Source organism: Myotis yumanensis, unplaced genomic scaffold (assembly GCF_028538775.1).
Source record: "Myotis yumanensis isolate MYYU_CA2020_CCGP unplaced genomic scaffold, mMyoYum1.0.hap1 SCAF_8, whole genome shotgun sequence".
NCBI classification, from domain to species: Eukaryota; Metazoa; Chordata; class Mammalia; order Chiroptera; family Vespertilionidae; genus Myotis; species Myotis yumanensis.
The window spans coordinates 61,020,289-61,033,423 of NW_027223759.1; the positions used below are offsets into that span (position 1 = coordinate 61,020,289).

General features: G+C 42.5%; 1 protein-coding gene across 6 annotated transcripts in view; it reads left to right on the plus strand.

Annotated features, from left to right (window-relative positions):
- CACNB4 (calcium voltage-gated channel auxiliary subunit beta 4) overlaps positions 1 to 13,135 on the plus strand; it is a 238,341-nt gene that overhangs the window by 208,547 nt on the left and 16,659 nt on the right. For all 6 annotated transcript variants that reach the window (XM_070422998.1, XM_070422999.1, XM_070423001.1 and 3 more), the window contains 2 exons: positions 4,040 to 4,191; positions 5,834 to 5,929. In XM_070422998.1, coding sequence (XP_070279099.1) covers positions 4,040 to 4,191; positions 5,834 to 5,929 — 248 coding nt within the window. The remainder of the gene's footprint in view (positions 1 to 4,039; positions 4,192 to 5,833; positions 5,930 to 13,135) is intronic.

Consider the following 13,135-nt stretch of genomic DNA (forward strand, 5'->3'; position numbering starts at 1 on the left):
GTTCTTCTGTCTTTCACTCTCCTCTAACTCCTCACAGTGCTGTTGACTTCCTCTGATGTATAATTGGAGGCTAATGGATACTTAAAAGCAGAAGCTAGGTCGCCTGACTAACAATTGCATGAAACCAAGGGCTTCATGAATATGCTTTGAAGTCATTGGTAATCTAGTCACCTGTTGTCAGAATCAGTGGAGTGAGTGGGTGGAGCTACTGTAAATATTGAGGAAGAGCCCTAGCTGGTTTGGCTCAGTGAATAGAGCGTTGTCCTGTAGACTAAAGGGTCCCAGGCTTGATCCCCAGTAGGGGGCGTGCAGGAGGCAGCCGATCAATGATTCTCTCTCATCATTGATGTTTCTATCTCTCTCTCCCTCTCCCTTCTTCTCTGAAATCAATAAAAATATATTTAAAAAATATTGAGGAAGAAACAAGGTAGATGTCAGTTCACTGTTTTCCACCTTTACTCTGTAAATTCATATACCACAAACATGGAGTTAATTTAATGGCAATCTATTATAATAATCACTGTGTGAGCCACTTATGTCCATTTGCCTGCTGTTAATGCACATTTGCAGATTTCTTCACCAAATGTTTATTGAACACTTGTTATGTGCCATGCATTATGCCAGATCTGGGAAGAGCAAATGTGACTAAGACAATGTATCTTACACATGAGCAAACCGAAAGAGGAAACAGATGGTTAAAATACTCCTTGATAGGGGAAGTATGAGCAAAGAGGTGGGGTATTAAGAAAGAGGGGTAGAGAGTAAGAAGTGTCTGAGAAGTTTTATTTGAGCTGGTTCTTCAGGGCAGACAAGAATGTGCAAAGGCATCAGCATATAGAAAAACACTGTGTGTTTGAGAAACAACTCATTTTTTACAGAGCCTGCTTAGAAAATGGGAGGGGAGACATGGTTTTAGAGCAAGGGAAGAGACTGAGAAAAGTAGATTGAGGCCAGTATGTTAGGGCTCCATGTGTCTTGCTAAAGAGTTCTCCAGAATAGAACCCATGAAATGTTAATTTTAAAAGATACCAAATAGTTGTTACATCCAAAATATTTTCTATGATCAAATAAATTTGGAAATTGTGCATTAAACAATTGGCAGTTTTCTTCACTGCAAGACTTCTTAGAGCTGTTAGGATACAAAGGGCAATGCACGTTTGAAATTCCAAGAGAAACTATTGTAGTATGCAATATTTCTCTTACAGAAAACCTCCTTCTTCCCATAGGATATATCAGGGGATTTGTTTCCCAGGGAACTCACTTTGGGAAATGTTGCTTCGAGCCTAGGAAGCCACTGAAGTATTATAAGCATTTTGTATGTAAAAAAGATCCCAGGTGATAGAAAGACTGGAGAGAGATGGGTCCAGATCAGTCATGGCCAAGTTGTAGAAGAGTTCATTAACATCCCACCGGCATCATCGTCCATGACTTCTCAGAGCTCCATTTGTCTGAAATGAGGTCATGAGGAAACTTCCATTGGAACCCTTCTGAGGATCAGCCTGAGTAGTCAAGATTGTTGGGTTTGGTTAAAGTTTTTCCTTAAGAAAATTAGCTATGTTGCCCTGGCTGGTGTGGTTCAGTTGATTGAGTTGGCGTCCCATGCACCAAAAGGTAGCCAGTTCCATTCCTGGTTGGGGCACATACCCAGGTTGCGGGTTAGATCCCTGATTGGGGTAGAACTGATTGATGTTTCTCTCTCACACACATCAATGTTTCTCTCTCTCTCTAAAAAAAAATCAATAAAAACATATTAAAGAAAAAGAAAGAAAATTAGCTATGTAGATAATTTTTCTTCCTCACACATATAATTTATTTATTGCATTCTGTATACGTATTATCCAAATATTGGACCTACAGCAGTATATAGTGTGGCTCTCTGCAACCTCCTGGCTGGCTCTGCCTGACCTCTCTGCTCGTGACAGAGTGCCCATTGCCCAAGGGTTTAGTGTTATCAAGCAGGTGTGCCTGCCCTCTGTACCTGACAGAAACCACACTTTCATCATTGCTGGTGCAGAGGAAATCAGGCCACGGCATTGCTGAGGTATTTACACAGAGACTCGAAGTGCCTCGAGGGTTCCTTGTACCAGAGCAGTCTAGTTTACGTCACTGCCTTTTTGCTACTTCAGAAAATATTGTTTTCAGATTTGAAAATTAAAGCAATATAGACTTATTCTAGCATAGCCCTGGCCAGGAGTTAACATTAAACCAGTTTAATGAAAACAACAAATGAAGAATGTACCCCAACACTCTGAAGCTAAAATTTACTACAGTAAAAATAAAATTTAGTTTTCAAACTTCTCTCATAAGAAAAATCTTTTTTAAAAAAACTGTTTCTGATGTGAGAAAAAAGGGACAGGTATGCTATTATTACAATAACAAATGTAGAATGTAATTTCAGAAAAATGTTGTGAATAAACCCAATTGTCCAAATTCTTTACAACATGAAACCTTTCAAGTATTAAATAATATCAAAAACAACTGTCTAATACAGATGATGCATCAGTGATTCTGTGAAAAATAAAAAGTTTATGCTTTTAGGCAAAGCCCAAGAGAATAGAGTTACATGAGAGTTTTGAGCATTCATGACCTCACACTCCTTGTCAGTCCATTAGATTGTGGGAGGGAGAACTTTTCAATGGGTGACATGAACTTGAATTTATACTAGATTAGAAAAACAAATCATGGGATTCTGGTACAAGACCTTTTCAGAGAGGATGGTTAGAGCAACACCACCTTTTCTAGGCCACCTTTGAAGTAATTTAAATTAGCCATGTCTCCACTTTGTCTACTCTGTAATTTGGACGAGATTACAACATTGTGAGGTCACACCTGTAGCTCAAAATAAAAAGTAAAAAGCAAAACAAGATCATCTCTCTGAAAATTAGTCTAAATCAGACTTGGATGTGACACAATAAGTTAGATGATTTATAAAATATACATTTAAAAGTCTTTTTTGTATTTCAGAAAGTCACATTATGTTTTTATGGGTAGCCTGTTTTGCTTTTTAAAAATATCTGGATTGCTTTAGATATTGACAAAAACTAAATTTTTTGTTTGACCAGATTCACTCATGGATTTGGATAACTTGGCTATTACAGCCACCAAATAGATTTGCATCTAGATGCATTGCAACATTTTAATATATTTGATCTTAGTTTTTTTTAAATAATAGGATAATTTTGCCTCAGAACAGTCCACTGGCCCTAATACTTAAAGTAAGACTTAGCAATATGCTTGTTGTAAGATTAGGTGCAGAACATTTAATCAGGGATACAAAAATATGCACATCAGTCAAAACAGGTGAATTGTGGGATTTTTAAAAAGGAGATCTCTAAAATATTAATATATAAGTTGATCATTGGTAAAAACATTTCAGTGCAATTTGCTTTCCATGAGATGTTGCTCTGTATATGTGTCTCAGTTGTTTCCTGAATGTGGTTTCAGCTTCTATAGCTAAAATAAATTTCTTTAGGCAAAGCAACAATTAAAATAAACATAGCTATGCCCCTGGCTGGTATGGCTCAGTTGGTTGGAGTGTTGTCCCATACACCAAAAGGTAGCAGGTTAGATTCCCAGTCAGGACACATACCCAGGTTATGGGTTCAATCCCCAGTCAGGGTGCATATGGGAGACAACCATTCAATGTTTCTCTCTCTCTTTCTCTCTCTCTCTCCCCCCTCCCCCCTTCCCTTTCCTTTCTAAAATCAATAAAAAAACATATCCTCAGTTAATGGTTAAAAACAAAGAAACAAACAAACAAAAAATACTTATATAAATAGCTAACTATTAGGGTGAGTGTAAGTAAGAAGCAAATCAAGAGAGCCACCTCAAATTTTCTACCATTTGGTTTTATGCAAAACTCAAACCATTTCTCTCTCTTTAGAAAAGATCTTAAGTTAGATCAGAATATGTAAATTCCAAATGTTCTGTTTTTCAATATAGACAAGCATCTGAAAGAGGGGTACTATATTTTTTTAAATATAAGAACTAATTTTTTTTTAAGTAACCATGACTTGTTATTTATTATTTCTCTTTTTAGCGGAAGTACAAAGTGAAATTGAAAGAATCTTTGAGTTGGCAAGATCTTTGCAACTGGTTGTTCTTGATGCAGACACCATCAATCACCCAGCCCAACTTATAAAGACGTCTTTAGCACCAATTATTGTTCATGTAAAAGTCTCATCTCCAAAGGTAATTAGCTCATCTCCAGCTTAAGGTTTAGCAGCTCTTTTGTTTTTTCCTCTGTGCTTTTTTGTTCATGTGCAAGGAGAATGTCTTGTGCAAACCCTTCTTAATGAGCACAGTTTTAATTCCCACAGTTTGTAAAGGTTCTAGAAGTTCTGAGAGTAAAAAATAGTACGTTTCTTCAAAAAGCCCACAGTCTATTGTGGCAGTTAAGCAGGAATATAAGAAAAACAAAAACTAAGAAAGGTGAGGAAAAGTTAACTGGCTTTTCAGAGACTTTGGGTTCTATTTTGGTAAATTGCTTGGGTAATATTGATTCTTGTATCACCTATATTTTCTCCCCAGTTGAGAGAGTACATAGTTCCGGAAAGGTATCTAGATTTATCATATATAAAGTCAAACATCACCATATAAAATGTCTTATGGAAACATTGCAGACCCTTACATTTGTGGTTAGGTTGGATTCTTCAAGGAATATAATTATTCTGTGATTACGCACATGGGCTATTTGCCATGTATCTTCAGGCCACCAGGGGAGAGAAAAATTAAAGTGAGACAGCCTCAAATTGGTCACTTTTGATTGGGGTGTTCTTTCATTTTATAAAACTGTTGATAATGTAAAAAGTGATTATAAAATATGTACCCTTGGGAGGTACTACCTTAATAATCAGGTTTTTTTCAGTGCCTCCAAGAGTTCATTTTAATTCCAATTCAACTTCCAACCAGGGCAGTAGTCTCCTCTCATGGGTGGAGAATCCCTCCAGGAGCTGGGCTTTCCCCCAGCCCTTCGGATGTCCTCGGCCTTCCATCTCTGGCGCTGGTTCTGCGCAGGATGAGCTTGTCCAAACCAAGCCAGGACCTTTGGGGAAGCATTAGGATGGATTGAAATTTGAAGCACCCTTCACTGCAGTGCAATAGATTTCAACCCCTCTCACCTCCTGTCCCAGTCACCCCCAGTCACCATGGGTTCACAAGTGCAGCAACTGGGGTTCTGGTAGCCATATGTGCTGAAGTATCACAGTACACTAGTACTATTTTTGGGAGAGGGTCCTGTTTCAGCTAAGAAAAAGTTAAGGGAGAGTAGACTATATGGCAAAATGCAGTTATAGCAGTGCTCAAAAGACAGATATATCACTGGTTATAGGTGGCCATTTACCAGTACAAATGTTTTGCTTAGCTTTCTATCAAGAAATCGTCTTATCAATGTAAAATCAAACTGGGATGCCTCAATAATTACTATTGACAAAAGGACCCAATATGTATAAATGACTTTGATATTTATCTGACATTGAGATAGTGAACCAAAATATGACAACTGATTTTGGACAATAAATGACCCGGTATAGATCAGTTCCTCCACTTTTGGAGGACTCTCTTTGAAATCTCTGGGTAAAATCCAGGGTGGGAACTCAAGATCCCACCCAGACCTCACATGGAACAAAAATAAGATAAACATATCAAATCCACTATAAATGAAAGTCAGTGTAAGTGGATGATGTCATCACAGAGTTGATATATGTGATTTGTCACTTTGTGTTTTCTCTCTATTCATACTCAGTGCTAAACAGACTATTAAAAGGGGCCTTGGTTTATTTGATTTTCTTTCAACTCATTGACAGTATCTCAGATCTGTGTCTTCTTCCATCAGGTTTTACAGAGGTTGATTAAATCTAGAGGAAAGTCCCAAAGTAAACACTTAAATGTGCAACTGGTGGCAGCTGATAAACTTGCACAGTGCCCTCCAGTAAGTACAATCATTTTTGGTCTTAATCATTCTTGATTAGTTAAGAAAGGGTAGTGTTTCTTTCTATATTAGCACTAGAGGCCCAGTGCCTGAAATTTGTGCATGAGGGGGTGGGGGAATCCCTCAGCTCAGCCCGGCCTGCACCCTCTCCGATCCGGGACCCCTCGGGGGATGTCCGACTGCTGGTTCAGTATCGGGCCTAAACTTGCAGTCAGACATCCCTCTCACAATCCGGGACTGGTGGCTCCTAACTGCTCACCTGCCTGTCTGCCTGATTGCCCCTATTGGCCCCCCTGCCAGCCTGATCACCCCTAACTGCCTCTGCCTGCTGGCCTGGTCACCCCCAACTGCCCCCCTGCTGGCCTGGTCACCATTAACTGTACCCCCCTGCCAACCTGGTCGCCTCCAACTGCTCCCCCCTGCCCGCCAGCCTGGTCACCCCTCACTGCCCCCCTGCTGGCCTGGTCACCCCCAATTTCCCCCCCTGCCAGCTTGGTCGCCACTCACAGCCCCCCCCCCCCCCGCTGGCATGGTTGCCCCCAACTGCCCCCCCTGCTGGCCTGGTCACCCTTCACTGCCCCCCTCTGCCAGCCTGGTCGCCCCTCACTACCCCCCCCCCCCCCCCCCGCTGGCCTGGTTGCTGCCAACTGTGCCCCCTGCCGGCCTGGTCGCCCCACGCAGCCTGGTGCTCAGTCGTTTGGTCGTCCCTCACTAACCCCCCTGTCGGCCTTGTCACCCCATTCAGCCTGTTTGGTCGTCCATTCGGTTGCGATGGCACCTGGCTCTTTATATATAGAGATTGTCGCTTTTATTCTAGATTGATGGTGAGGGTGGTATGTTATCATAAACCTGAGGAATTTCTTGGAACAAACTGATGCTGCCATGTTGGCTACACTCAAGCATCCAGAACTGGGTGGTGTCTGCCATGTAATAAAAAATGAACTTAGTGTCCCATGTCTAATGTCCTTAACTGCTACCTTGATTACCTGGCCAATTCAGCAAACTACTGAGTCAATGTGTATGCTTTTATGAAAAGAAAACCTACTGATTTGACTTTCCATTTCTTTTCTGCCTGAAAGTTCTGATAGACATAAAAGATTATGGCATCGATGGTTGAGAATTTATTGGAACTAGAAGAGCCCTGTGGCTAGAGCAGCTGAAGAGGTCAGGGTTAAGTAAGGTGAAAAGCCATATTATGGCAGCGTTTCTCCTAGTGCCACTGCCAGGAAACAGCTGCTGAGTTGGAAGCCAAGCAAATGGTGGGAGGGGGTGGGGGGAGGTAACAGCTATCATGTGGGTCACCAGTGGTTGGTCAGTGTCTACACCTGCCCAGCTGACTTACTATTTCTCTGCCTGTGTTTCTCTAAAGGAAATAACTTTTTTCTACTGATTTGATTCATTAGATTTATACTCGTGTGAGGATTGTTTATGCTCTGAAGAAGCTTAAAATTCAATTCAGATGTTTACAGAGCACAGACTATGGCCTGGCCAACATGGCTCAGTTGGTTGTCCCATGCACCGAACAGTTGCCAGTTTGATTCCCAGTTGAGGCACATACCTGAGTTGCAAGTCCAATCCCTGCAGCCAATTGATGTCTCTCTCTCTCTCTCTCTCTCTCTCTCTCTGTCTCTGTCTCTGTCTCTGTCTCTGTCTCTCTCTCCCCCTTCCTCTCTGTCCTCTCTGTCCATGGGTGAAGATTAAAAATAAAAAGTACAGACTCTAGAGCCAGATTGCCTGAGTTCAAGTCCACTGTAATCCACACTAGGATTACATCCCTAATTATGTAATCTTCGGCATGTACCTACCTCATTGGGTTTGTGTAAAGACTCAATGAGTGAGTATGTGGTGAAGCTCTTAGAACGTGCCTGGCACATGATAAGCACCATCTAAGTGTTTCTGTTATAATTACTGGATGTACATATGCTGGGCCATGCCTAACCTGTCAAGCTCTGTAAGGACCTGTGCCGATCTGGTTTACTATTGTATCTCAAGCTCCTACATAGTAGGCCCACAATAAATATTTAGTAATATTTATACAATAAGAGTATTAGTGAAATTTATGCCATAAGAGTAATAAAATGTCTCTAATCCTTATAGTTACCTAGTAAGATAAGAATTATTATCCCCATTATATAGGTGAGATAACTGAAGACAGAGAGGTGAAATGGTTCTCTAAGGTCACACAACAAATTAGGATTAGATTTATGATTTATCTGGTTCCAAAACCAATTTCCTCCCCTCACAACCCCACCCAACTATACACACACACATGCGCGCGCACACACATGCAACATGCACCTGGTTACCTGCCTGCAGATAATTTGGATAACTTGGAGTCTGGAGTGCTATGTTAAGAAGTCTAACTTCACATTATCTACTGATGAAGCTCATGTACACAGTGGAATATATGATTAAAGCACTGAGCAAATATAGAAGAATGTATTACCCAGTTGAAGGACGCTGACCTTTACTGATCAGCAACCAAAAGCCAGGAACTGTGCTATTGTTTCCAACTTTTAGAACAATCTTATAAGGGTAATTTTATCAGTTGGGGTCTTCTGGGAAGCAGAGACCTAAATGGAATTAGAGCCGCAGATTGATTGAGAAAATGCCTATGTGAGATTAAAGGGAACCAAGAAGGAGAGCCTTCAGATCTGCTGCAGGTCTGGCCCTGGGAAGGGAGAAGGGGAAGGGGAGAATGGGTAGGAGGAGCCTCAGACTGTGATGCAGCCTTGAGACATCTCAGTCACCTAGATGTGGATCCCCAGAGAAAAGGTTGCCCATTAGAGTGTTACAGAAAAACCAGAGAAGAACCAAGCAACTCGCAGTGGTTCTCAACCTTCCTAATCCCGCGACCCTTTAATACAGTTCCTCATGTTGTGGTGACCCCCACCCATAAAATTATTTTCATTGCTACTTCGTAACTGTAATTTTGCTACTGTTATGAATCGTAATGTAAATATCTGATATGCAGGATGTATTTTCAGGGGTCGCGACCCACAGGTTGAGAACCGCTGGTGGAGAGATGGAGTTACATTTATTATTATGCACGGGCCCAGAGGAAAATGTCTCTCAAAGTCTGGGTGAAATCACACAGGAAGTTTCCCGTATTTATACCATTCCACCTTCTTTGTCTCCCAAATATGGGGTTTTTCCAGTTCCCTTTGCAAGTTCTTAAAGGGCCCTCTGTGCTGGGGCTTTGAGACCTCGACCAAAGGCTTGGCCTGATGCCAGCACTGATAACTTTGTCTGGAGAAGTTTTAATGGCCTCTCTGAAATGGGATTAGTCTTATTTTCCTTATTATTTAAGCCAGCAAGCATTTACAGAAGCCAGAAATAGTAGGGTTAAAATTTCAAACAGCAGTTTTTTTATAAGATGGATGCTTCAAGAGGAGTCTCACGTTGGGAGAAATATCCCTATCCTGGCTCTAGTCCCCCTGATGCGCTCCAGCATTGACAGGCAGCAGCCTGGGGAGCAGGGCCTCAGCTTGAACGCTGTGGTGGATGCTGAAGGTGCAGCAACCCAAGTGTGTCTGCTGCCTACACTCATCACGGCAGGTTCCAACTCAAGGGGAAATCCGAGCATGCGCCTCTATGACTGCCCTAGTGAATAACATTATCCTCACTTTCTAGAAGAGAAAGCTCAGTCCCTGGGTAAGAAACTTGTTGGAGGTAGGAATTAGTAAATGAGCCCCAAGATCCAACCCTAGATCTGTCTGACTCTAACTTCCGTGCACCATGCCACTCTACCTTTACATGTAGCTGTGTGATGTGGCTGAATCTTCTGATCCCCAACATGGACATGCCAGAAATAGTCCATGTTCTATTTTGACCCCATCCCACTGGGCAGGCAGGATATTTACCTATGCTTGAAGCCACCCTAATCCAGAGCAGAACAAAGACCCCAAGTCATAAGGGGAGGTTGGTGAGGAAGTTGAAGGGAGTGAGGGGGGAGCGTTCCAAACCTGAAAACCATTCACCGGGTGCATGTGATCCCCAGGGAAGGATGTTCTGCTGCATCAGCCCTCATGTGGAACAGGGGGCCTTTGGCAAGGCAGGGAGACACACAGCCCCTCCTCTCTGGGACATTGGCAAGGGAGCTCCCTTTTCTCTCTCTCTGAGGGAGGGGACTTGTCTTCCTCTCTTCCCCTCTTGTTGCTATTAAAGGAACTTCCTCTCTGCTTTGGTTGTACTAAAAGCACTCTCACTTTCTTTTGTTTCCAGAGGTAGTTAGCAAAATCTCTCCAACCCATTTAGGCTTTTGGGAAACAAAACCCAGCGGGGGGATGGGAGGAATGGAGGGCTGGCAATTTCCTGCCATGACCCCCATCCTTCCCACCCCCACCTCACGCCAGACAAGGGAGAACAGACCTGCCACCTGCTTGAATGGCAGACAAGAACAGGAGAAAATACAAAAGGAAAATCACAGATTAGTATCTCAAAACTTGTTTGCCATGTCTACCTTCACAAATGTAGAAAGCTCCACGCTGTGAGGGAGCCTGGTTCTGTGAGGCCCAGAGGGTGGTGCTGAGATCAGTGGGAGTTTCCAGGAGCAGGTCTGAGTGGACTTGAGAGCAGTGAGGCCCATCTAATTTCACTTGGCAGTGGTCACTTTGACCCACTAAGAGGAAGGCATTTCACAAATCCGCCCAAATGCAAATACTGAAAACAATAGGCTGGCTTTCTAAGTAGTGAGTTCCTTGTCTCAGGGGTGAGGGTGGAGTAGGCTGTGTGAACAGATGTCAGAAATATTGTGAAAGGAATCTCCTCTGGTGAAGGCTATTGATATGGTAGGCTAAGATATAGATATTGTATCTAAGATTCCTGCTTGACTCTCCAAGACTCTGATTCTATCTAGATTTTGAAAGTGACCAGCATAGAGATATTATTGAACCCAGGTGGGCTGAGGAGCCCCGGGAAGAGGAGAGTATAAGATCCATCAAGTCAGATGATATCTTCATTGGTTCGGAGCATCATTCAGATCAGAAATTTCTCCTGTCACGTGTTATTAGTGGGGAGCTCTCCATGTCCCAACCTGTTGCTGGTGGCAGTAGACTTCTTGCCATGTTATGAGGAAAGGAATTTTCTGAGACTCGCATGGGAGAATAAATAATATTTATTTACATGGTACAGACTCCTGAGTTTCCAAGGTGCCCTCTCCCTCTGTCCCACCACGGAAGTGCAGCTGTGTCCCTACAAGAGCTAGGATTAAAGCCATTTCCCAGATTAATGTCTACTCCATATTTGCACAGTCCAGTCCTGCATCAGGCTAGTTTAGCTTGTGTTTCCAGCTGTAATCCATTACGTGTGGCATTCACATGGCTGTGGGCCATGCAGCTTCTAGGGCTACATGGCTATGGGGGGAACATGGGCAAGTGCAAGAAAGCAAGAGCAAAGCCAGAGGAACAAGAGAGAGAGAATTCCTTTGTCTACATGCGAATTTTAACCTTCTAAGATTTCTCAGGCTTGCAGTGGTCCCACCCCCAATAGCCAATTATCTTTATTTTCAGGTTAGACAGACAGACAAGTCCCTCCCCTACATCACCCCAACTTCACTGCCCATGCACCCATCTTCCCTTTTGTCAAGTCTTTCCCCCAGTGATCTGCAGGGAATGGACTGGTGGTGCCCTGGGGAGAGTAAAGTTGCGGCTTTCTGGTGAAGCTGCCTGGATGACCATGGATGTCTGGCCTTCCCTTTGTTTTCTTCCTATCGTTAATATTAATAACCAGCTAGTTTCAACAGTAACAACCACGTGGGCTTGTCTGAGGACATGGTATCCATGTCTCCATGTGGTTAAACCACACAGACTCCAAATACTTAGTCCTCTCAGTTCCATGTGGCTCATCTGCAGGTAATCCTCTTGGCAAGAATTAAAATACATTCAGCAAACATTAGTTAAGCATTAGGTTGGTGCCTCACAAGGTGTGAGGGATACAATGGCATGTTCTTGCCTTCAAAGAGTATATAGAGTAATAAGATTACAGTTTGTTAAGTCAATTCTTAGCAAACAATTTGGTAGGTGATACATCTCATGGATTAAAGAGAGATTTAGATTAGGGGTCCTCCACCTCAGCACTATTGATATTTTAGGCTGGATAATTTTTTGTTGGCAGTCCTGTGTGTTGTGAGATGTTCAGTGGCATCCCTGGCCATTAGCAACCCTCAAGTGTGACACATGCCCCCTAGGGGGAAAAAGTCACTCAGGTTGAGAACCACTGGATTAGATTAATATATGCACAAGTTTGGGGTAATAATGTTATAAGAATTCTCAGTAAGTTATTCCTTGAGATACATGTTAGGTGAATTGAACTTGTCTTTTTTTTTTTTTTTTTTTTGCTAATTTGATCTTTCTATAAGAATGAGTTTAACATTTATTCCTAATAACTACTAGAGAAAATATTTGTGTCTTATTAGGGGTGGGGGGTGGGTGATGGATGCGGTTTGGGACTTCATATGAAGATGGAGGAGCAAATGTTTGGTAAATAAATTTTTGCTGAAGCATCTTTAACAATGGGACACAGAGAGGACTTGGATCAAATGGGCCTTGCTGGGTCCTCCCTGTCCCTCTCACCTGACTTACAGTAAACTAGTTATCTGTGATGATACTTGCCTTCCTGGAGCTGGTCCTCTATCTAAATTCCTTTTAGGCAGCTAAGGGGCAGTTTAAGGATTTAGTGTCTTAAAAATAACCAGCTTAAAATAATCAATATCCCAAAAAGGCATATTTTGGGGTGGCAAACTCTGCTCCCCCTGTTTCCTGGGTAAGGCTTCTTCTAAAACTTTTTCAGTAAATGGTCACACAGTAAGTATTTTAGGCTTTGTGGGCCATTTGGTCTTCTTCGCCAAACTACTCAACTCTGCCTCTGTAGCAGGAACGAAGCATGGGCAATGTGTAAAGGAATCGGAATGTTCCGGTCAAATTTGGTTTATAGGAGCAGGAGGCAGGCTCCATGTAATCAAGCCCAACAAAGTTGCCACCCTTGTTCAATCTAGGACAAAGTCCTAGATATCGATTTCTGGCCAAACAACTGGTTATTTATTAGTTCTAGTTATCTATGACTGTTTTAGCTATGACTGTTCTAGTTTTCTAGCTGTGCAAAAATCTACCCCAAATCTTAGTGATTTCAACCAACCACCAGTTGAGTTGGTGGGATTCAGCTGCACGGCTGACCTGGTCCCTTAGCAGGGATGACGGGAGGGCTGGG